This window comes from Tyto alba, unplaced genomic scaffold (assembly GCF_018691265.1).
Source record: "Tyto alba isolate M040663 unplaced genomic scaffold, T.alba_DEE_v4.0 Super-Scaffold_41, whole genome shotgun sequence".
Classification (NCBI taxonomy): domain Eukaryota; kingdom Metazoa; phylum Chordata; class Aves; order Strigiformes; family Tytonidae; genus Tyto; species Tyto alba.
Window position 1 is genome coordinate 12,146,423 of NW_024881317.1, and position 24,550 is coordinate 12,170,972.

Here is a 24,550-nt window from a genome sequence, read left to right on the forward strand (position 1 = left end):
GGGATTGCAGGGCCAGCAGGGACCCGCCTGCCCCTTTTCTCACTCACCCAGGTAAGCAAGGCTCAGATTGTCTCCTCAGGAAGGAACAGCTGGCAGAGGGCTCAGGGATGAGGACCAGCATGGGCCAGGGGCAGCCCACGGCCATGAACTAGTCTCTACCCGAGCAAAGGCCTGGGGGTGCGTCCTGGTCACCAAGCCACCCTCCCCTGGTGCCCTCATCTGTGCCAGGAAGACCCTCACTGCGTGCTCAGAGAAAAGGTGGGAAGGATGGCAAGGCTGATCTCACAGAAAGAGGAGGTTTGTTAGTCTGGTTGCATGTTTTTCATGGCAGTAAAAAGATAAATCTGGGAGGTCCCCCAAGACAGGAGCCTGGGGCATCAGCATCTCCCTGAAAACTGGTCCTCGTGCCCTTTATGGCCACCTCAGCTTGACCCCCCTCCAGTCTCCCCTCCTCGCCAGTGAGGGCACCGTGGCCTCTCCATCCCAGGAGTTCCTTCCAGTGTGGTGATGTCATGTTCTAGTGTGGCACAGAAATGAAAGAGTTAAGAAAGAAAAATGTTCATGCTAAGAGAGTTTCTGTGCTTTATGTACGATCAACAGTGCTGCTATCACTTCTGAACACTTTTTATCCTTTTGTGCTCAAAACCATCATTAAAGCTTCATGAGAAATTAGTCACTCTTTGTAACTTGTGGCTGGTCCATGTTTTGCCTTTGGGTTTGATTTTGTGAACAGTCTGAGCTATACTCCCCAAAAGGGGTTGACTCAAAAGCAGCCGCTTCATCTTTGAGCTGGATTTCACTAGCTGAGCCTAGACTGGGGGCTTTCCCTACTTTATTATAGCAACTACTGCATCTTTTAGAATTAATATCAGTTTTCACGCAAGAGAAAAGACGAAAGAATGCCATGGCTGTGTTGAACTGCGTGTCTCCAGCTGCCTGCCCGTGCTTCTCTCCCCTCCCACGCAGGACAGTGGGCAGCGCGGCCTCTCCTCACCCACCGGCCGCTGATTCACAGCTCTGAGAGCGGGCAGAGGGCGAGGCCGGTGTCACCGGGAGGACTGGTGGGGAAGGTGAGCTCAGCACCCACAATCTGCCGAGAGACAAGCCGTCGGCTAACGGAGGCACCGCGGCCCTTGTGTCGGTTTCCCGCTCCCGGCCTGACCCCCGTGGCGCGGCGTTTCTCCCCCCCGCGCTGCCCGAGGCGCCGGGGCCCGGGTGTTTTCAGCGAGTGAAATAAACCTGGCTCGCCGCGCTGGCCGCCCGCAGCCCCTGCGCGGCCGCGGACAGGCTCTCTGCGCCGAGGCTGCGCGGCAAAGGGCTTGTGAGGGATTTTCGGCACCACCCGGGGGGTCCCGCCGCCCCCCGCCCCCTCCGGTCCCCGCGCGCCGAGGGCGCGTGAGCCGGCGACGGGCGGCGATTGGCTGCGCGGCGCACCCCGGGGGCCGCCGGGCCGCGGCCGCCCGCCGAGCGCCATTCACGGCGCTGCCCGCCTGCACGCGCCTGAGCCCCATTCACAAAAAACTTCATTCATAAAAGCGGCGGCGGCGGTGGCTGCTCGGGCGCTGCTGCCCCGCTGCTCTGCGGGAAACAGCGCCGGGGGCTGTTTCACTTCACCTGTTCCGAGATTATGGTGCTGAAGGACTTTCCAGCAAGAATTAGCGAGATTGACACCGAGAGCTGCCGGCGCTGTTCGGTATTTTGCTTAAAATACCGGGGCTGTGACTGAGCGCGGGGCGGGAGCGTTGCAGCGCAGGGATGCGCTTCGCCTTCGGGGCAGCCGACGATGGAAATGCAGAGTTGGGCACCTCACCGACTTCATGCCGCTCTGAAAATGTATTTGAGCTTGTAGGTCTCTTGCTCTGCTTTGTGTGGAAGATGCTGGAGCTCTCCCTGCGGCCAGGACTCCGCGATTAACGATGCTACAGCTGTGAGTCTTCAGAGCTGGGTGGGATTTAGTGCCTGGCTTGAGGCAGGAACGAAAGCAGGTTTGGATAGCGGCTCTTCAGCTTCAGCTGCTGTACCACTGATGTGCTTTGCTGTATGCTGCTTTTATTACTGCTTACAAAATACCAGACATCCGTGCAGTTTTAAGCCTCATCCATTGAGGAAAATAAACCACTCGAGAGGGAGTCAGCAAAAATATCCAATAGGTTTCTGTTTTTAAAATTGTTTGACTTGTTTGGTTTCCGTATAACATATCTACAAGAGCCAATTTATGCAAGAGTATCCAGTTACAGAACTGCCAAGGCTATGAGAGAACGCAGCCAGCAGAGCCTCGGTGGACACGTCCTGTATGTAGGGTTATTTAGACATCCAGGAATGCTGCACAGGGCTAAGTACAGCCGATTCAGGAATGATTCCATAACATCCCTAGATGAAGGTACGCAAAATACGTCTTTAAATATCAAAGGTTCTTCCCCCTCTTCCCATTCTTCAACACCTAATTTACTGACGGAAGATGTCTCCTTGGGGCCTCAGGACACCTGCACCACCCTGTGCACGCTGATCCCCCGGATGGCCAACATTAAACTGGCCAACCCGTCAAATCTGCCAGGGCTGAAAAGCTTCTGTCTGGGAACGAAAGAGGTGCCACGAATTAAACTCACGGAGTGTGTTACCATCCCGAGCAGCCCAACCTCGCCTGAGATCAGCTGCCTCTCAGCCTCTTACCCACAGCCTGACCTGGACAAGCTGGCCCTAACCCCAAAGCCAGTGGGGGACTGCTCTGCGCAGGGAGCTGAGGAGGCTGCTCCTGCAGGCAGGCAGGACAGGAGCCTCGTGCAGAGCGCTGAGAGCGTGGGGGAGCCGGGAACAACCTACGACGTGCGGGTGAGTACTCACAGGGGTTCCATTCCCTGACAAAGCAAACTGCTCGGGTGGCTGCAGCATGTCCCCCTGTGCTCTCACTCCTGGAGGCGCTGCCCCAGACCACTGACTTCTCCCATGTATTTCCTGGTTCCCGATGTAGGTAGGGATGTGATGTCAAATTGAGGGAGTTAAAAGGACCACAGCTGCTCCCAGAGGTAAGCCAGCATCCATGTCCAAAGGCTATCTTTAGACTCTCTGAGGAGTGCGGCTGAGCTGCGATTGGAACAGGGGGTGCTCTGGCCTGAAATGCATGTTGGAGGGAGACGGGGGCCCACAGAGAGGGCTTCCCACCCCTTGAAGTGCAGCTCCCAGGCACTAGGTGCACGCTGGCTAACGGATTTGTTACAGAGGGTGTGGGAGAGGTGCTGGGACCACTGCTGCTGCCTGGAGCACCTCTCCCCCGTGCCTCCTGCCCTGGGAGATGAGTGGGCAGGATGCGAAGTCATCCTCCTCCTTTGATGCTATAGGGCTGTGTCTGATTTTATTGGTAATGATGATGTGCAGAATACCCAGCCTATTTCTTCAGAAGGCACCCTGAGGTAGCCTTTCTGGGTATTTTTCACGTTGTGGACTGGGGTTGGTGCATGTTGTCTTCTAATTAGCAGTCAATGGCTGAGAGGAGGCCATGCTTCCTGGGCTCGGTGCTTTTGCTCCCCCCACCCCTGCCACACCTGGGAGTATTCTAATTTTGTTTTCCTCATTGGACTTTATATTTCTGTGCCCAGACCTCACTGTTTGCTAGCCATTGCTTTCTTTATGATCTGAACCTCTGGTCCTGAGCATTTTAGTGCTTATGCTTCATCTGTCAAAAGCACTCCTCAGCAAACACTGCCCGCTGCTTGCATGGAGGGAGTCAGTGCAGACCACAGGGAAATGGCAGAGGAAACGGTCTAAACCTGCTTCAGAAATACTCGTGTAATGGCTGGCCTGTCCAAGGGCTCCTGTAGCTTCTGCAGCCCTTGTGCCTGTCCCTGACATGCAAGGAGGACTGCAGGAGCAAGCTGTACAAGAGGTTATTAACCAGCATCTGTTCCTCCTGGTGGGCTGCAGGCAGGGTGCTAAAAGGGGTGTATGTGTAAGCTCTCAGTTTGGTGTACAGGAAATATCAAAATGTGCCACAGGAAAAAAAGCCGTAAGCCATGCAAAATTTGTGTCCCTCGTGACATTTCTTAAGCAGGAAGGTCTAAAGAAAGGTCCAAGGCCAAGACAATTCAGTTCCTTTCCAAATGCAGCTGGAGGGCAGACAGATCAAAGAGGGGAAGAGCAGCCTGAGGAAATAGCTGCGTTCACCTTTCCCCAGGCAGGAATGAGATGCCTGCTGGGCGTCTGGCAGTGGTAGCACAGCTGGTTTGATGGGATGTTGGCTGGAATGTGAGGTGCCCCAGCAGGGCACCAGCTGCTGTGAGCAGAGCTGCAGGAGGCCCCGGGATGTTCACTGGAGGTGCAGCATGTGGAGGGAGGGGATGTGCAATTTCATCATGCTGATATGTGTCCTTTTATGTTTACTTTTCTTTAAATTCTAGTACTAACATGAGCAGTTGAGGCTTTGACACCAGCAAGCTGCTAAAAGAGGTGAATGAGCATGTGGGGTGTGACTTACAGCGACAGTGCAGAGACCACTGCAGCTCCAGGTGCTACACTTTTGGCCAGCCCACAGAAGGGGCCGTTGGTGTTGTGATGCCTGGTGCCCACCGTGCAGGATCTGCCTCGTGTGCTGCGCAGTGAGCAGTGCCCGATGCAGTGGAGGTTGATTTAGCCTATAGAGATTCTACTGAAATGCTAATGCCAGAGGCACACTTAAAGAATTCAGTTTCTGATGTGAGAAGGAGACGATGAAACACAGAGGGAATTTCCCAGATTTCTGTTGTGGCCCAGAGGTGAGAGCAGAGGTACTGAGGTGTCACCCACCGGGGAGTACGTGAGCAAGAAAGTCAGAAGAAAGTGAAAAAAGAGAAGGACTTGACAGGAAGGTCATGTGAAGTGGGGAAGGGCTCATCCCTTCCAGCTGCTCCCCAGGTTGTATTTCCAGTATGGTTTTCTGCTGGTCTTTCTGCAAGTCACCCCATTTCACGGCAAATGTCTCTGAAGGGGGGTCTCTGGCAGAAGCCTCCCAGCACAACAGGGAAATGTTTCCCTGCATCTTTCTTGCATCTTCCTGTGGCTGTGAGCCTGATGGAACCAGCCTGAGGAGAGCTGCAAGAGCTTTGCTGACATGTCCTGGCCAAACACTTACATGGAAAAGAGCTACAGTTATTTTAAAAAGGCAGTAATGTGGTGAAGTAATTAAATGCCTTATGGCAGAAGCTGTCTCCTACGGGCTGGAGTGAGGCAAAAATTGTCTTTCTAGGGTTGGTTTACAAAAAGGCAATGCCAGGCTCCTTGCGTCTCCCTGGGAGGCAGCTGAGTGACTGGTGGTCACTGGGCACCTGTGTCACGGCCACATGTCACTTAGGCTCTGCTGAGGAATCTGAGTCCTATAACAGCACCTGTTCCCCCAAGATGCTCATGAGAATAACAAGGAGGCCAAATATTAATATTTTAATAGGAGCCCAGATAGCTCTGATTCCCACAGTGTTATCTTTCAAAACATACTTTGTATGGAGTTTGCTGCAGGATTTACAAGATGGATATTTACCTTGTTCACGTTCTACATGTTACATGCCTCATCTGGAGCTGAGGTTGTCTCTGAACAGCCCATAGCGGCCATGGGACTCATGTCTCCCACTGGTCTTTGTTACGGCTGTGGTGAGCCTGAGGAATATTCCAAGAAGCACTAGCCATCTTTGCTCTTGGTCACTGGGGAGTGACAAGGACGTGCCTGCTCCTAAGCAGGAGGATAAGACCTGGCTCTCAGCACTGTCCTGCACCTGTGGCCCCTCTGAGACCAGTAAGAATCAGCAGGATGGTGTTACTGGGCCTAACATGGAGTAAGGCTCTGTGGCTGAGCTTAAGTCAATAATGAACATCTTTGAGAGATGATGTTCAGATTGGTTTAAAAATGTGCTATTTAACTGAAATATGGAAAGGAAATGCTATTTCCATATATCTTAAAGTATAATGGTATTATACTGAAATAATATGGTACAGGTTGTTTGCAGCATCCTTTGTCTTAGAGGACCTTTGCCAATATACAGGCTGATCCTCTGCTTGCGGTTTGATGTCATATATATGCGGATATATGCCATCATATATATATATATATATACATCTAAAATCAGTTGCCTTGTCTCTAGAGTAAAAGGAACTTGACTGCTTCTAACGTAGGAGTTCAGAGCAATGAGAGGTATGTCCTGAAAGAGTGCACATGGGCGCCGTCCCCTGCACAGTCCTGCTGTTGCCCATGGAGGGTGCCACAGGGGAGCCTGGAGCTGCTCCCTGCCCCTGCGTGGGGAGGGGGCTTTCCAGGCAGCCTTTGCCCAGTCCCGAGGAGTCACCAGTGCCTCTCCCATGCTCAGGGCAGCGAAATAATTGTGGTATTTCAGCTGCAGCCGCTTCCCTGGTGCGAGGCACCCTGACACCGCACCTGGAGAACTGCTCTGCATTGCCCGCTGTAAATAACTAACCACACGCATATGTACAGCCGGGGCTCTGGCAGGAGGGAGATGGGCTCTGGTGATTCATGGCTTCGAAGCCGCAGCTGTGAATCATGAGCCAGAGGCTAGGGGCTGTGGGGTGCTGGGGCAGCGCTTGCTCTGCTGGGCTCAGGGCGACAGGGTGCGTGAGAGCCCCCCAGCACCCACTGGTGCGCGCCTCATCCCACGAGGCTGCACCTCTCCCCACCCGGCACTGTCCCCGAGGCTCATGCACTTCTCTGGGTAATTGCTTCTTAACAGAAACCCGCACATTTTTAGGCCATTTGCTTTATCACAGCTGGGAGCATGGGGCCAGGGCAGTTTTGGACCAATTCTGTTGGAGCTCTGGCCTGAGTACAGTGTTTCTGTATATTTATGAACTTCTCCCTGCTCTTTTCTCAAGATGTATTTAAAAATGGAAAACCTGGGAATAAAAGGGTCAAACTTTCTCAGGAAGATTTCCATTTATCAAAAGCAGTTCTTCATCACAAAAAGCCACAGCTTGTCACCCCTTAGGGAAGAGGCCGTGCTGTGTGGGCAGGAGGAGCAGGACAGACCAAGGGCCAGCCTGTCTGCACTGCTGCTGCTACAGGAAGATGAAAGCAGGGCAAGCACATGAGGAGAGTTAGGCTAGCACTGACAAACCACTAGTGGGGTTTTTTGTGTGCTTAATGGTCTTTAATGGGATTTTTTCTTCCTTGAAGGTGTCCAGTCTATTTTTCAGCCCATTCTACCTGGGTTTTGTACTCTCTCACAGGTGCTGCAGGGTACCCACGCCTGCAGTGGTGTGCAACTGCTGCCACAGGTGGCCTTTGCCTCTCTGCTCCCCTTTGGGGGGGACAGGAGAGAGGCTCTGCCGGCTTTGCTTTTGGCTCTGGAAGGGGTTGGTGTTTGCTGGAGGAAGCTGGTGTGGTTCAGACTGAGGAAATGAGCCGGTCAAATCTCTTGCAGGGTACAAACCTGAGCCAGAGCTCCTCGTTAGCAGCCTGACTGGTGGCCACTAACGGCGTTACGTAGTGCTGACCCCAGCCCGCTGCTGTGTGTTGCCGACTGCCTGGTCGGCAGCGTGGTGCAAGCGGTGAGCTGACAGGAGCACAGTGCTGCTGCCAGGGTAGCTGCAGTGGTCTCTGCTTTCCAGTGGACACCGTGGCTTTTCAACTCCAAAGCCACCACAGGCAGCAGCTAAGGAAGGTCTGAGAAAACTTCCCCCCCAGGACTAGAGTGATCTGTGCATTGCTCCTTCCCCGCATCCCTGGCTGGCTCTGATGTTGTCTGTGGAGGGAGGCCAGCGCTTCACCTTCCTGCCAGGGTGGAAGCTGGGGGATCTCACATCAGATGTTGCAACATGTGACAGCATCTCCCCGAGCCAGGCAGCCAGCTGTAGGGAGGGCAGCACCATGGCTGTTACAGGCAAAAGTAATTTTTCATTGGTGTAAAAGGCAGAGGCCCGTCTCCTTGTAACTCCAGTGCCATCATCCTGCTGTGTGCTGGTGGCTGCAGCTTGCTTCTGCCCAGTCTTCCTTCATAAGCTAGAGATGAGTTATTCCAGCAGACAAAAGCGAAACTCCCCCCGCTGCTCTGCAGCCACCTGTCCTGCGTGGCAGAGTGCTGTGCTGGCCCGCGGGGCAGCACCTGCCCCAGGCAGCCCTTGCCTGCAAGGAAAGAGGGCGATGGGAAGCTCAGAAATGGTTTTCCCTTCACTTCAAAAGTGCCTTGTTAAAGCAGTGCTGGGAAAGTAAATGCCTGCATGGGAGTCGGATCCCTGCCATGCTCGTGCACGCACATAGCACCGCTGCTTGTGGCTGTTTCTGCCCAGGCAGCTGTGCTGTTTTTAGGGAATTTGGACCTAGTCTCGTGTGTTTGGGCAGAGGCTGTTTTGCAGCAGCATGTTACCTGACTGCCACTGCAAGCAAATCCTGTCGCTTGAATTTTTTGTTAGTTGGCCGTGGGGTCTGTAGGAGCTGCTCTTGGCATTACGCATGAATTAATGCCTGTTAACTAATAGGTAAAATTGCAAGGCTGAAGCTGTATGGTTTAATCAGGAGCTCTGTGCGCCGCTCCCTGTATCATTCCTGCGGGTGAATCACTGGCTGTCATTCAAGCTGGAGCTGGAGCCACTGACTGCGTTATGACAGAGAATGAAAAGAAATGTGGGTCTGGATTAGAGGGTGCCTGAAAAGCTTATTCACATGGGCCCTGCCTTGTGCCTCCACATCTCCTCCCACACAGTCCCTCATCCTGTTTGCAGTCACTCTCCGTCATCTCTCGTAAATAGATGTGAAAAGATGTGTGCATCTTCAGTAACCGCCCTTCTCTCCCTCCACCTCCCTGCCACCCCGGCAGTGTGGGGCAACAGCAGCCAGCCCCAGATTACCCTCCAGATTCAAACACCAAGAGCTGAAGCAGCCCCCAGTGCCGGTGCTCCCCGCAGCCCTTTGTGAGGACACAGGGGACAGCTTTGTGCACGTCGCCGTTAGAGGGGCTGTTCCTTTTCCAGCAGGGACTGTTGCTTGTCTTGGCAAGAGCTCTCCGTCCTGCTGCCGACAGATCAGTGGGCTCAACATCTGCTTTCATTGGTGATGTCAAGTCTTTAGTCCTCGGCTTCTTTCAGTGTTGACATTTTATTTTTCTATAGGTAGTTGAATTCTGCAGTTATATCTGTGCATGTTGTCCCAGGCTGGTTACAGCACCCTTGTGCCTGTGTCCAGCTTCCCCAAGCAACTCAGAGAAGCTGAGCCATGCTCCTCTTTCTGGGCCTTTGTACAATGATGAACCCCCTTCCTTGGACACCACTTTTGAACCCTCAGTATCACTATCATTGTTTTACAAAAACACTTGGCAGACAGCTTGGGCTGGGGCAAGGGCTGTGCACTGCTGTGTCTTCCTCTCCCAAGGCGCTGCGGGAGGGTACCCGAGGCTGCTGCCCTGCTGATGCTTTAGCTTAACCCTCCTTGCAGCAGGAAAGTGGGAGCTGGCCTCAACCCTGCATTCCCAGATGAGCCCACTAGCGTTCTGTGGGAGCTGCTGATTGGGGTATACAGAGTGGGGATTAGGGGCATGACCTGAACTGGAGTCCAGGCACAGGAGAAGTCTCTGGGACAAACATTGCCCATGTCTCATGCCTCCCCCTTTCTCTCTTACACTGGTTGTGCTGCTTGTCGGACTCATCTCTGGAGGGGTTAATCTTTTCCTTGTTTATTTTTTAATTATTTTTTCTTCCTCAGAGAGTGTCTTTTGTTTTATTGAATAGGATTCTGGTATCCCATTGTCCTTTTATGTGCTCCATGGGCTTTTCCCCAGCTCTGTGACCCCAACTTCCTCTGCCCCTGTCCCCAGGTGTCCCCCTGCCCAGGGCTCTGCTGGTTCTCTGTACCCTCCTACTGAGATGTGAAGGTTCGGTCATTACTAACTGTGCTGGTTTAGATAACCAATGGCAGCTAAAATAAATGAGAGATTCAGTGAGGTGCCATGTTAATGCACTTCCCTACTCAGGCTTTTAAAGAAAAGAGAAAAAAAAAAAAAAAAAAGGGTCTTTTGTGAATCATTGATAAGTTCAGCTTCACTCAGGGTCACTTATGCAAAAACCTAATATTGATTTTTCATCTTTGCTTGGAGTAGCTTCCCACGCATCTGTTCAGGATGCACTGGGGACTCACTTATCAGCATGACTCACCTACTCCTCTAAATGTTTCTTTTTTCAAGGATAGAGGAGCAGCCAACCAGCTCGCAGGATGCTTGACCTTATACTGTAGGATCAGAGGTTGCCACTGTGCTACAAGCTGAGGCTCTAGACATTTTCCTCATTTGCTTTGTTCCCGTTAAGCAGGAATATCTTTAACAAGTAAGATAGCTCTCAGAGTCCTTTACAAAGTCATTAAATGTTCATTAGGGAAGCGGTTCTGCTAACCCTTCAGATTCTTATTGATGTCCTTCCAGGACTCTGACCTAATTCTGGAGTTCTCCCAAGGGTTACATTGCTATTTGGAAAGAAACCAAAATAAGGGTAATACAATTGTTGTGGAATCCCTGCTTGACTGCACACATAACGTTCTCTTTTTAACACACACATTCATTTCTGAAAGTCTCCAAAGCTGAAACAGATACCTAAATACAACCCCTCTGAATGGCCCAGCAGAAAAATTGATTCACAGGCAAAGTGAGGCAGAGGAAGTGAATACAGTAGCTTGCTTCCTCCATCCATTCAGAACAAGAAGACAGAGCATGCACGTCCCTGCCTGGGATCGCCAGGTTGTCTGCTGTATCCCAGAGGCTTTGACTTTCTGCAGGAGAGGTCTGTGCAGGCAGGCTGACACTGCAGCCCATGGGCACTGTGTGAGCACTGCAGGATGCTCTCGAAAGCCCTTTTCCCTCCAGGAGAATTCATAGTGGGAGAGGGGATGCAAACTACAAGACCCAGACCTATGCCAGCCTTGTGAAATGGAGACGTTAAACTGCTTCAACAGCAGAGAGATGGATATCTACAGAAATGATGAGCGAATTAGTAAGATATGTTTTGGGAGAGGTGAACTCAGTAGATAGACTTAGTCTAGCATACTTCATTGAGGTGAAAACATTCCATAGGTTTGTACATGACATCAAAGGAGTCTATGGGCTGACACAACATCACATTCTTGATGTTTCTGAAAATTAGTCCTATGCAAATCCCAAATGAATATAGAAGGAGCCCTCAGCTCTGCCCCATAAAACAGAAGTCTGGGAGTCAGCATCTAATTTAAAGCAGGTCAACTTATAGTTCAGGCCCTTAAGAGCTGTTGCTGTGAGCTTGAATTGCAACTACCTCCTTCATCTTCTGCAGAAATTATTTGTCATCAGACGTGCAGCAGCATGGAGCCAGTGGTTTTTCTCATGCCTAGTAATGCCTCCCACTGCTCTGAAGGGACATTCAGCTTTTCTGCATGGGGGCTTTGAGTGCATCAGTCCCGTGGGGCTTCCAGAGCCCCTCTGCTCCTGGGGAATTTTCCTCCAGTGTTCATATATTCCTCCTGGCTCAGTGCCACAGGCTAATCACTGAGAATAAGCAGAATTGGAAAGAAATTAATGATTGGATTTTGTGTCCCCAGAGTGCTTTGCCTTCTTTCGTGTGCTATGTTGTTGAAGCCACTGGTGTCTTTATTGCTCTTTTCTACACTTTTTAGTAAAACAAGATCTATTTAGAAAGCAGCTTTAGGACGGCTGATTTGATTTTTCATTTAGACTGTGGTTCTGCATATACTTAGTGGACTGAAATCACATTTGTTTCCTTTTGTGATCCTCCTTTTACCTGTGTGCTAGATACTAACAAAGTCCTCCTTTCCCTCTGTCTCTCTGTTTTCCCTAGTACATGGGCTGTATTGAAGTGCTGCAGTCAATGAGGTCCCTGGACTTTGGCACACGAACACAAGTCACCAGGTAGGTGGTATCAAACTGAAATTCAGACGAAGAATGAAAAGCCCGAATGCTAATTTCTGTATAAAGCCGAGGGTGCGTGCCAGGCAATTTTGAATAGAAGTTTGCATGTTTTGTTTTGTTTTTTTTTTTTTTTTTTCCCAAGCGATGATTTGAATTATTTGATCATTACAATAGGCTATTTGCATTGGAAAATTAATTGTTTCAGCCACAGACGTTAGTTCTCTCCCAATTCTTGTTCTGGATGCAGACAGCCTCCCCCTGCAGTTGCAGCACAGTGCAGACATCCCCAGCTAGCTGGGTACCAGCAGCAGCCAGGCCTTGCTCAGCCCAGCCCAGCTCAGCCCAGCCCAGCTCAGCGCTGCCTGCTCAGCTCACCCAAGACCCCGGGTGCTCCGGCTGGTGCTGCCGCGGCTGCGGGTGGCCAAGGCGGCGAGCCTGGGTGCTGGCAGGGCTCTGCCATGCTGCTTCACACCTGACACAGAAAGTGCCATCGGTCCCTCCATCCAGCAAGGTCCTCTAATGAATTTTTATCAGACATATGGCTTTGCCTGACCCCATCTGCATCAAGGCCAGGCTCTGCTGGAAGCGGAGTCACAAGGGAAACGTGTTGAAATGCAGCCATCTCTAACTGTACTGCAGGCTTAAGTTTCCAAGCTGCAAATCAGAAAAAGATGGATATTTCGCTCTCAGATACAACTGAATGTGGTTCAAACATGAAATATTTTGTGGTCTTTCGAGAAGTTTGCAACTTCTGTTGCAAATTGCTGCCAGTCACTGGGTGTAGATTATCAACATACGCACCTGTGGGGTTGTTGAAATGTCCTGTCAGGAACAGAAAAAAACAGTTTTATTTTTACATTTTTTTCTTTTAAGTCTGTCAGTGCAGGAGTGTTTGAGTTTGCAAAATAAGCACCCTCTTTCCAGCTCAGAGAGCTGCATGCTGCTGGGATATGTTCACGGTCCAGCAGCCTGGACTAGCACTCTGCTGGGCAGCCCCAGCAGCCACCCAGCATCTCGGCATCTCCAGAGGCTTTGGAGGGGTGGGTGGATGCAGAGCATTTTGGCCTGGCCTTAGACATGTTCCTTCCTACTCTCAGCTATTTTTCTAGCATGGTTCATGCTGAGGATGCCAGGAATGTGGCTGAGGCTTCCTGCGCCTGCCCAGCTCTTTCTTCCTGCTGGTGGATGATTTACAGATGCTCTTTTGCTTCCTGAAGTGTTTGTACCAAAGAAATCCTGGGGAAAGGAAAGGGAAGGGAAGGAATATGAAGAGACAAATGTTACATTTATACCTATTGGCTCCCAGATTTATCAGCTAAAAGGAAAAAACTGAAAAACTTGACTCCTTCAATGCCTATATACCACACTCGAAAGCTACCCGATTTGTTTTATATTCAAAATCAGTGGTTGTTGACATTTACAATCAGCATAAGCATGCACTCACCCAGTTTCTGCATGTGTATATGAAGAAGTGCCTGAGGTACAAATATACTTCCCTCAGCCTAGTTGTTTACTAATCAAAAAGAGCAACGTAGTACACTTAGTCCAAAGCAATCAGCCTGGTGCAATCAGACCAAGCCACTGTATTCTTCAATAGCCTTGGCCAAAGAGCAAGGTTATCTCCCGTTTGTAAGACATGGAAGATGTATGCTGCTACAGTGACAAGACAGAGCTTTGTATGGTTTGTCTGAAAAATAATTATTATGAATTACTGTGTGACAAGAGCTTGCCAACTTAAATTTGGCCCAAAAAAGTAAGGTTTTGTCAACCAGAGCTATGTGAAAACTTAACAATGGAAATATTTCCATCTCCTAACAAAAATGCCACTGCTGACCTTAACAGGCTCTTTTGTGCATGAGAAATTCAAAACTTAAACTGTTTGCAAACTGAACACTGAAGTGCTGAGCTCATGCATGCAAACTTAAAAGTTTGATCGATTACAAGCTGACTGGAGCAAAGATAGCATTGATTATTCCCCTATTGTTCTCCCGGGGGAGTAAATTTATAGACAGCATGCACAATGCACCAACCAAGGAGTTACTGGATATGATCCCATTTTAATCATCTCTGTTACTTGTACCGGAGTGAAAAATATTTTTACTCCAGTGGCATTTCACTAAACAAAGAGGCATCTTCTGTTTTAAAGAGATGTAGAAAGGATCTCTAATTATGTCTGCTCCCTGCCTTGCTTTATGTGTATTTGCATTCTTAGTCTCCTGATCTCTAAAATTAAAGATATTATTTACCTACCTCACATGAATGTTGGAAAGATCAACAAACTCATGTTTCCCAAAGTGCTGTGAGGAGTCAAAAGATGATCGTGGAGGATTTATTTTCTAGTTTATTGCTGGACTTGCATTTCCAGGCTCAGAGTTGGGGAAGGCAGAAAGTAGTCTTTCCAGTGCTATGAATGACCATGGGGTGCAGAGATGCCCTACGGCCATCAGGCTGAATGACTGCAGTGTAGCCTTGGCTCTCAGTGGCTGTGTGGTAAGGAGGTTGGCAGAGGAGATTTCACCGCAGCAGTTGTCTCTTCCAGCACAGGCTTGGGACATCCCTCACATTTTTCAGAAATGTGTGATCCCAAACTCCATGTAGATGACAAGAGTAACACCAAGAAATAATAATAAGAGTAACTGGTTCCTCTGCTTGAGAGGCTTTGTTTTTTTTTTTTTTTTTGTTGAATGGTCACCTAGAAATGTGCTGTGCTTGCTGTCCTCGGTACAAGACATGTTCAGGCTGTCGCCCTTGTGCTGTGACAGGTTCTGCCTTTGCTGGAGCCGGAGGTGCATTTCCCTTGTCCAGCCCTTCAGCTCTTTTCCTCTTACACATCTCCTACTTCTGCTAAACCAAGCTTATTATTAGTCATTGTATTTGGGCATTTATGGGAAAAGGGATTCTGCATCTCAGATCGGGCATTAACTTGCAAACTTGAAAGTGGTCAGGCAGGGAAGGGCGAAGGGCGTCTGAAACGTGCTGCTGGGGAGGGCTGGTGGAAGAAGGCTGACTTTGTTTGAAAGATTAATTTCAACTTTGTTGAGGCACACAATCCCATTCTGTTAGATAGTGTAGGCAAAGGCCTAGATGCTTAAAAGCAAATCTTCAACAGCATGCTTACTTGCTTGCATCAGCCCATCTCTCATCTTTTACTCTCATTTGGGGGAACAATAAACAAAGTGGCTCACTGTTAAGGCCAGCGCCGTGCTCTCCCACATGTACATGCTCTGGGAGGAGCATCTGCTGTGGGTTTTACTCCAGAGGTGCAAATCCAGAGAAAACCTGTAGACTCTACAGCTGGGCTGATCTAAAGGCTTATGGATGCCAAAAACAGGGCTGTCCTTGTCACTCCCTCCTGCCCCAGTGCTTGCTGAGCCCTTGCCAAGTGGCAGCAGCCCAGCTGGCTGCTAACCCAGCAGGCAGAGGGAGCAGTGCCCTGTGGGGCTGGGGGTCTGCATCTGATTTTTTGGGGAGAAAACAAAAATTCCCTGCTCGTGCTCAGCTGTGTGAGGGCTGTGGCACTGTCCTGGTGCAGTGCACTTCAGCCCAGGAGGTGGGGGAGCTGCCCACAGCTGTGTCCTCAGGAGCTTCGGTGTCTCAATCAAAGAGATGTCTTGCTTCCCCATCCCAGCTCCCGGATCCCACAGAGGTGCTCCCAGGGACCTGTGCTAGCCTAGATCCTCACTGAACTCGTGTCCAGCAGAATAACTGCTGGGAAACTCCCCCTGCAATGGATGGGCCAGGAGCGGGACCTCTGCCTCTGCGGTAGGTCTGCTGCTGGTGACAGCCCAGGGGACCAAAGTGCTTCAGAGTAATATTTTCCAGGATGGTGAAAAGAGCTGACCCAAATCTTTTTCATTCACTACAGAAAGTGAAAACTGTGTCAATGAAACAGTGACCGGTTTATGTAATCGTGTGGGCATTGCAGGGCCGACAGACAGTGACTCCACTTCAAGTGGCAGAAGATGCCTCAGGAGTCGAGGAGCAAGATTTTCTTTGCCTTAAACTACAAGAACAATTTAAATTCCTCACATCTCTCCCAATTTAATTCTGTGGTTTCCAGGGTTGAGAAGAGCTGCTGCAGTGTACACTAGTGAAGTTATCTCATTCAGGGTGATTTAAAAGAAAAACAAAAAAAAACCCTACAAAGTGTTTTGCTTTGGGATGAATGACAAGGAGGAGAGAAAGCAAAACCAGCAACATGACTGGAATAACAAGGCCACATTTTCTGCTATTGCTTCAAATTTGGAAGATACCAAATGGACAAGCAAATGCCAGAACCTGTAAGGTTGCACATTCATCCAGGAACAAAGCGATTAACTATGCAAGCTAAGCACAGGTATATGTCATTGGCAGGTCTAAAAGCAGAGACTTGCCTGAGCAACTGTTTGAAAATGAACAGCTGCAAGAATGAATTAATAGCAGATTTCCAGGAAGAAAGCACAGATACAGTAAATCCTATTTCAGTTTATCGTGGACATATCCAGAGTTTATTTTATTCCTAAGGTACGGCGTAGTTTCTAGTTCAGGTCCACCTGCCCCGTTGAAATGCCTGAAGGTTAAAAGTGTTCAGTTGTAGCAGTAAGGTGTTACCAAACTGCTGCTTTTCACATCTTTGAAATAATATTCGAGAAGGTTTGTAGATCACCTGGAAAACCACCCAGAGGTATGCAGCAGGAAATGTCTTTGAGAAAATTATTTCCCCTGCCAAAGAGAGGTAGTAGGAACTATTAAGTAGAAATTATTTGCCTACTTTTTGGTTCCTGTTTGCTGGGCAAGTGCTTCAGCGCGTGATGAAGTGGGCAGTCACCACACTGGCTTGTACAAGAATGGGGTCTGTTGCTGGCAACTTTGCCTGCAACTCCTTATTCTACATGGGCTGACTAAAGTGTGTGAGAACCCATTTGTGACCAAAATAGATGACTTCCCTGTTTTTCCAATTTGTTCTGTATCTGGTTTTCTTTCTAGGTAGAGCTAGACTTGAAGGCTCCAAGTAGCCTTAATGTCTTGGCTCTGATTTTAATTTCCTTTAATATTGAATGAGAAGATGAGCTCTCATTTTCCAAGCTGATTATTGGAATCTGCAAGATCATCCTGCAGGGTGCCTTTCCCATTTATTTTTCTTAATTTTGGCCCTTCTACTGGTAACAGCTAAATAAAACAGGAGCTAAACAAGAAGGATATCAGGAATTTGCTTCAAAAGCATATTTTCAGCAGTGTAGGGGGAAGTGCTTTGCTTTAAAAGGATAAAAAAAAGCAATGTTTAAAAGGCTCTGTTTCTGACCCATCTTGTGCAGCCCATGACGAGCCTCCTCTTCTTCCCTGCTGTTTTCACTCAGAACATATCAATTACATTATTATTATTATTTTACTGTGGGTGAAGTCTCAGTTCATCTGACAGCCTCCAGGTTAAATTTCTCAGGATGTTCTCTGACAGGAAGACTCGATATATCATCACTGATCTCAGGGCTTTAATCATGTAGCCCATCAGCATAGCCACGTCCATGGGGCACTGAGGAGGGGGCAGCAGCAATGCTGCAGTTCGCTGGTGCTGTTCTGCCTTTACTTGTGGTCTGATCTGCTCCCCAGGCATGACGCAGGGTCCTGGGAGGACCGCACTCCTCACTGGGGCACCTCTGCTTCATGGGACATATCTTGTTGGAGTCTCTCACCGTTCTGTGGTCTCCTGATATTTGTTAGCCCTTCTGAACCAAAACTTTCTCTGGAAATGAAGCCCAGTGGTGTGTTCCCCCCATGCATGCCCCAGTATTTGGAAACAGACAAACTTTCCTAACTAGCTCATTTCCTAATTAGCTCTTTAGATAATAATCCAATAATATAAATAATTAAACAAATTCTCTTTCTCTGAAGAACAAACAAAAATCACAACCCTTGAAAGCACAAATCTGAATTCAGCTGTGAGAGAAAGGCTGAGGCTACAACCTCGAAATGAATTCACCCAATTTGGGAACTGAAGCCCGAGAGGCTGTTGGGGGGCGGCCGTGCAGCTCAGCCCCGCGGCCGGGGGGACAGGGCAGCTGGAGAGGTTGAGGACTGCAGCTCAGACCGGGATGTCCAGGCAAGCTTAAGGAAACCTCCTAAGCACCTCCCAGCCCAATAAGTCACCATTTTTCTGTTGACTTCAAAACAGTTAGGTATAAGTCAGGGCAAGCCTGTGACTGCTAGCAAAAGTTTTCTTCCAGCTGCTGTGCTAACCTTGATCAGGGCAGTCAAGTGCTCCGCTGTATGTTCAAAACAGTCACCTGCCTGAGCATATATCAGAATTTTCTTTGTTCAAGTGTGGAAAATAGGCACAGTGTGCCACTGTTACATTAAATGTGTGATTTAGCTGCCTTTGATATCGACCAATAAGCACTGTGAGAGCTTTATGCCTTACCCTTCTGCTTCCCGCACTGAGAGTCGCCTGTAGAGAATAGTGGGTGGCTGGAAAGGATGTCTACTTTGGGAAACTAGAGGTGGAAAGATAGGAACTGAGACCTCAGATTTGAAAAAGAAGCTGATTACACCTCCTTTTTTTCCTCCACTTTTTTTTTTTAATTAAAAAAAGAGAAACCCCAAGCACCAGAAGGGCAATCAGGGCACCTAGCTGGGCTCACTTGGCATGCTCTAAATAAGAAGGATAGGGAGAGACCTATCAACCAGAACTGAGAAAAAGGGTTTGAAGGCATTAGGTTGTTTGAGTTTCTTGTGGTTAGTTGATGTTTTTTTTTAAACACAAATTTTCATTAGGTGAAACTGATGTGTTTTATGAAGAAAGAGAATCAACCCAGACCAGGCTGCTAAATCACTGTATTTTGTTAAATAGGTGGGGTTTTTTTAACAGTGTGGGGAAAAGAAGAAAGAAAAACAACTGTGAAAGACCTTTCAGGAGATTTAAGTGTTTATAAGTGGGACGATAACAATAAATTGCAGAATTGCTGGCCCTGTTACAGCTGATGTGTGTGAAATGATCCAACAGTTTGTGCTGTATTTTTCTATTTGCAGGGAAGCAATAAGCCGACTGTGTGAAGCTGTATCAGGTACAAATGGAGCTATAAAAAAGCGGAAGGTAAATACTGTTTTAGCTGAACAATTAATTTTCGATATCTGCTTTTGATAATCTGGTTACACAATTCCCTAGCAGACTTCAGTCCATGCTGGAGTTAGTACACATTAATCCATCTGAACTCAGTATAACATGAAAGCGCTTGTAGCAGGGTGTTTAGCCTGCTTGGTTTGGGGCCGAGGCCATGCCCTATCTTCTTTTTTTCAGGATTAGTGCTTTGCCCAGAGTTCCTACTCCTAACCAGCCTTTGCAATGCTCGGTGATTTACAAATTTTAGGTTCTGGCTGTTAAAATGTTGGAGGTTTTTTGTTTTTTTTTTTTTTTTTTTATTTTTGATTGCAAAAGAGAGCTCAATCACTGGAGGATTACCTGATTGTTCTTTATATATATAAAACATTAAACACAACTAAAATGGCTGGTCCCTTATTAAATAACTGGGATGCAATGAGGGGAAATGTCAGTGGAACTTACTGATTCCCTTCTGTAACTGTGGGGCTTGGGTGGAATGAACTTGCTCCTGAAAAATGAATACATGGGAGAATTTCTTTCTTTACTTCCCCAGGAAACGAAACAGAGTTCAGCAGGAAAATGACACATTCTGAATTACTGAGTCAGCTATAAGATTTAGCTCACTGGGATTTTGCTTTAAAACTTTTTTCCCATTATTGACATAAAAGCCATGCCTACAAGTATTGTATTCAAAGCTGATATTTGTTGGAAGATCTATTTGCATTTGATCAAGCTATTATCCTTGCTCCATTGAAATTCTCAATAAGATATTGTAAAATCTACTTGACTTTGATATGTTTTTGCCCCTGACAGACTCAGCTGACAGCCTCTGTCTTTTGTTTCTTTGTTCAAAGCCTCCAGTGAAGTTTCTGTCTTCTGTACTTGGCAAAAGTAACCTTCAGTTTTCTGGCGTGAATATAAAGCTGACCATTTCAACAAGCAGCCTCACTTTGATTAATGTTGACACGCAGCAGGTAGGATACACATAAATCACTGTCCTTTTCTCAGTGCTACTGTATTCTCCTCCTTTTGTGGCTTCTGAAGGAAAGGCTGGGCGCTTTGAAGGGAAAGCAGCACCCTTTAGTCTTCTTGTGCATGCCTCGTAAAGCAGAATTACATGATGCCTTTGAATTTAAAAATAAGCACTTTGGAGGAATTGGATGTGCAGCACATGCCCTTTTTGTTTATGATGGTGTCTTCCTTGGGGAGGGATCCTTAAGCACTTGGCAAACTGTTTCTCAGTGTGTGTCTCTGCCTGTATAGTGCCTAATAAACAAGGCACTAGTCCTGACAAGTCTTAAGGAAAAAAAAAATTGATATAAATAATGAGTCAGAGCTTGGCTTTGGTGTCGTTCAAAGCTATTTTACAGCTGGGTTATATATGTGCATAATCAGTTATACTATGTAAAGTCTCTGGGCTCCATTGAAATGTGTTCCCAAGAGCCTGGATCTGCCCTGGAACTGGGGTGTGCTCCCTTCTTGGCAGATGTGATGAGGAGCTTCGTCCTGCCCACTAATTCCTCCATCAGATGTTGGCTTCAGCTCCCAGCACAATCTCGCCCAGGGCCAGCAGTGGGTTTCGCTCCAAGCTGGAGCAGGGGAACATCAGGGAGGTAGTTTTGGCTCACTGGCTCTGAGGAATCACTGCACTGTGCTGATGCCGTGCTGAGCACCAAGCAGCTCTTGGGGCTTTGCCTGCAGCACAGAGGTCTCCTGTCCCTTGGACCTCTGTGCTGGGAAGCCAAGGGTTTATGGCACCAGGTTTCCCTTTCTTTCAGGTACAGCAGCAAAGGGCTTCCCTACAGCCAGTGAAACTCTGGGTGTTGCCAGCTAAAGTATGGCCCTTTTAACCTGTTCCTGTTTGCAACGGGACTAAAAGCTGGCTTGAGAGATCTCCTTCCAAATGCACTGGTGTGCTTGGTCACTGCACATGTGGGCGTGCAGGACACTGTCTTGAAATTCTTTCTAGGTCTTTCTTTATTAGACCTTTGCAACTAGAAAATCCTATTTATGCTGTTCTTGTGCCACCACCACGTTTCATTGTGTTCATACCTGCATAATCTATTGCACTTGATTTTATAATAAAGAATAGTTTGTCTCCAGAGATGAGGTAGCATTTGGAACCAGGAAAAGTTGATGCTTCATCTGGCTAGTGAAATTTCTACCAGGTAGCTGTTCGGTGAGACAGAATATGATCAGAGTATCAGTGGGGCCCGTTTGTAAAAACACCACCATTATATATACTAGGCATTTAAATAAAATTGTTGGTAATTTAAAAATTAATTAATATCTCAAGACTTAGTAAATGCATCCAGTGTCTCCAGTTATTCCCCTTTCAAAGTCTCATTTAGCTTCATACTAATCAGGTTAGAAATTGGTGGTTGAATTAATTCTGAAAACCCTTTAAGGAAGATTACTCAGTGATCTAGATGTTACTAAACATGAATGGGTAGTCTCAAAAATATTCCTATTTTTATCTCCTTCCTTCACAAATGATACGTGCATGTATTAGTGGACTGTGTTGTCATGAACTTAATTGCTTGCTCTATGAAGGTATATGCTTTGCTGTTTTCTAAATGTGTGTCACATGAGCATGTTTAACTACTTTGTCATGCTTTTCAGATTATTGCCAACCACCACATGCAGTCCATCTCATTTGCTTCTGGAGGTGACCCAGTAAGTATTGATTTATAAGATATACTTCTGCGGGTATAATGAAATTATTATGAGAATAAAAGTACCTGCAAATACTTTGCTTCATCTCTTCCTATCCACACACACTAACAGAGTACACTGCACTCCTGGATCATGACCAGCAATACAAGAAAACTGAGAGACTGAGACTCTAAAGGAGACACGGAATAGAGACTCGATGGATCTTTGATAGATATGCATAGTTAACTTCCCAGTTGCCTATCAGTGAGCCTCTGTTCACTCAAAAGCCCTCAGACTTGGGGATCTAAAAATAAGAACACAGGAACATAGGAATTGTATCAGTTCTGTGGTCTGTGTAATTCAATAGCTGTCACAAAAGTGGTCAGCACTGGCACCACTAAATTTTTGACGGATTTTGAGTCAAACAGTTCCTATGAGACACATGTGGCATAGCCACCTTCTTCCTGCAGATAGGTTTTTTTTTTTCCTGGTATAGTCATGAAGTCATAGATGCTTTCAAGCAAGAGGTTTTCTATCCTCTTCCAAACTCTTTATTGCAGTGATTGTAAGCAGGGAATTTGTCATCCATAAACATACCCTATTTCCTCTTCTAATCTAAGCAAGTGTTCTGAATTTCACACTGCATGTGGTATGAAAACAGTGGGGTTTTCATCAGTTTTGAATTTTCGGCCCTTCAGTTTTGTTAAATGTCTCCCTGTTCTTGGTTATGAAACAGGGAAAAGAGAAGGCTCTGGGTCATACTCTTGATAACACTGGGGTGGAAGCCAGATCCAGCTTTGACTGGAAAATGACAGATCTGCCACCCTGTGTGGCTGACGGATCTTCTCTGGAGGGCCATGTGGGTGATGTAAAGCGCCCAGCTGCTCTGCTCTGCTCAGAGAGGTGCTGCCCAAGCTGCCTGAGAACTGGAACTTTCTGGAGCTGGGCTGGGAAGTGGGGAGGGAGCACATGTGCAGGCTCTGTGCTGTCACTTGTGTCTGTGGTGACACTTTTCTTACTGGGAGAATATGTAAAATGGAGGTCTTGCTCAGCAGTGATAACTATAAATCCAGTGGCACTTCACATAAGGGGCAATTTTGGTGCCTTGTTCAGGTAATTTTTCCAAAATTCCCTGTACATTTAAAATGGGAGATATTTTCCACAGGACATGTCTCTCCACTTTCCCCCACATTCAGGGTCTAGGTGCAGTTCGGTGTTGCTCTGCGCTGCTAAGGAGTAGCAATATTCTGCCCAAGATAGCAATATTCTGCCTATTTTGTCTTTATTCTAAAGCAAAGTCATCTATTCATGTACATAAACTTTACAAAGATACAAAAATAGCCGGCACTACTCCAGTTACTTCAGTTTCTAGTTGCTCTCTAGATCTAATTTATTTTAAAAGTATATCCTAAAGTATTTATGGACTTTAAGAAAAACCTGACAGGAAAAGGAAGGAAATAGAGTTTACTAAATGCATAAAAATTATGTAGCTTGCTTTGTTATAATGATATTAACTTTGGAAATTTAAAAAAAATTATCTAGGATGAGTTCTGTGGGCCCTAAGACCTGCCTCTCTTGTCATTCATTCTGAATTATTAAATGATTGTTCCTGTGCATATTGCAAATGGGGGCCTTGTTTCCTGCCAGCTGATTGCATCTTCCCTCAAGAGAGCCATGCCTTTAAACTGCAAATTGCATTTTCCCCATCCCACCTTAAAGATCCAAAATAACAAAATGCATCTTTAATAATTAAGAGAATGTTATTCATTACCTTATCATTTTTACTATAACACTGAGTTATGAGGCGACTATTTGCTTTTGCAGTATGACTAGAAATGTTAATTCTTCTATTCCAGTTCCCTTTCAGTTTGATGAGAAAAAGTGAGGATTATTTCAGTGTTGGCTGGAAAGAGAATCTGAAACAGACAACTGATTATACTGAGGTTGTCTGATCTCAGCAGCAGTCTTGAGATCCAGGGTAATTTAACCTGATCGTAGCCAGACTAAAATCAGGCAGCAGCAATTGAGATCAGATACCTACTGTATTCTGCAATATTTTAAAGATCAACTTTTCTCTAAGATGCCTTCAAAACTCAATCTTCATGCTACAAATCAGGAATATTCTAACATGTCCTTAGCAGTATATTAGCACTATTTTATCTTCCACTGATATTGATAAGAACTGTCCCAGCTAAAAGCTGTGACTGGCAGTCATGCAGCCGCAATGAGTTACATGGGAGAAGCTTCAAGCTCCATGGGAGCAGCGGAAGAGAGAAGCATCGCCTGCTGATGAGACACTGGTTGTGATTCTACTCCTGTTGCAGAGTTTGGAATGGAATACACAGTTTATTGAAGACCCAAATAATGCCAAATGGTGTAATCATTTATTACAAGAAAAAAATTCCAGGACAATTACTGTGTCAATAGCCACCAGTGTGTCACTGATTTTTCCCTTAGCCCACTTTGCTAGTACCTCCAGTTGTTTCCCCTGAAAGAAGCATGCTTTTTAAAGCAAAAAATATATCTCTCTATACTCAGTTGCTTTGTTATGGTGGTAGGGGTGTTCATAATGACAATTTTAAAGACATTTGTTGTCTTCTTTCCTATAGGACACAACAGACTATGTTGCATATGTAGCAAAAGATCCTGTTAATCAGAGAGGTATGGAAACATTTTTCAGATTGTTATAGATGTTTATATGATTACTTTAGCTGTACCAAGGAATTGATTGAGTTTAAAATAAGAAAGCTACTGAACAGCTCAATATTCTGTACAATTTCTGACTTCCCTGTATGGATATGGGTGATGGTATTCAGGCTGTGGCTTTAAACATATTCTTTGTGCAACAAAGTGAGAATCTGCAAGTCAGACTAAAGCTGTACTAGCTGCTGGCTCCATGCAGGGGTAGGAGCCTTCCCAAGCCAGCCTTGCCTGGGGAGGAAAGGCAGAGCCTAGCAAGGTGGGCAACTTCTAG

General features: G+C 47.1%; 1 protein-coding gene across 2 annotated transcripts in view; it reads left to right on the forward strand.

Annotated features, from left to right (window-relative positions):
• Positions 1 to 1,456: 1,456 nt before the first annotated feature.
• The window catches only part of SHC4 (SHC adaptor protein 4), a 33,124-nt gene continuing 10,030 nt past the window's right edge, over positions 1,457 to 24,550 (forward strand). For both annotated transcript variants that reach the window (XM_009962949.3, XM_032983048.2), the window contains exons 1-6: positions 1,457 to 2,829; positions 11,779 to 11,849; positions 18,852 to 18,915; positions 19,776 to 19,895; positions 21,544 to 21,597; positions 24,186 to 24,237. In XM_009962949.3, coding sequence (XP_009961251.3) covers positions 2,251 to 2,829; positions 11,779 to 11,849; positions 18,852 to 18,915; positions 19,776 to 19,895; positions 21,544 to 21,597; positions 24,186 to 24,237 — 940 coding nt within the window. In that variant the 5' untranslated portion in view covers positions 1,457 to 2,250. The remainder of the gene's footprint in view (positions 2,830 to 11,778; positions 11,850 to 18,851; positions 18,916 to 19,775; positions 19,896 to 21,543; positions 21,598 to 24,185; positions 24,238 to 24,550) is intronic.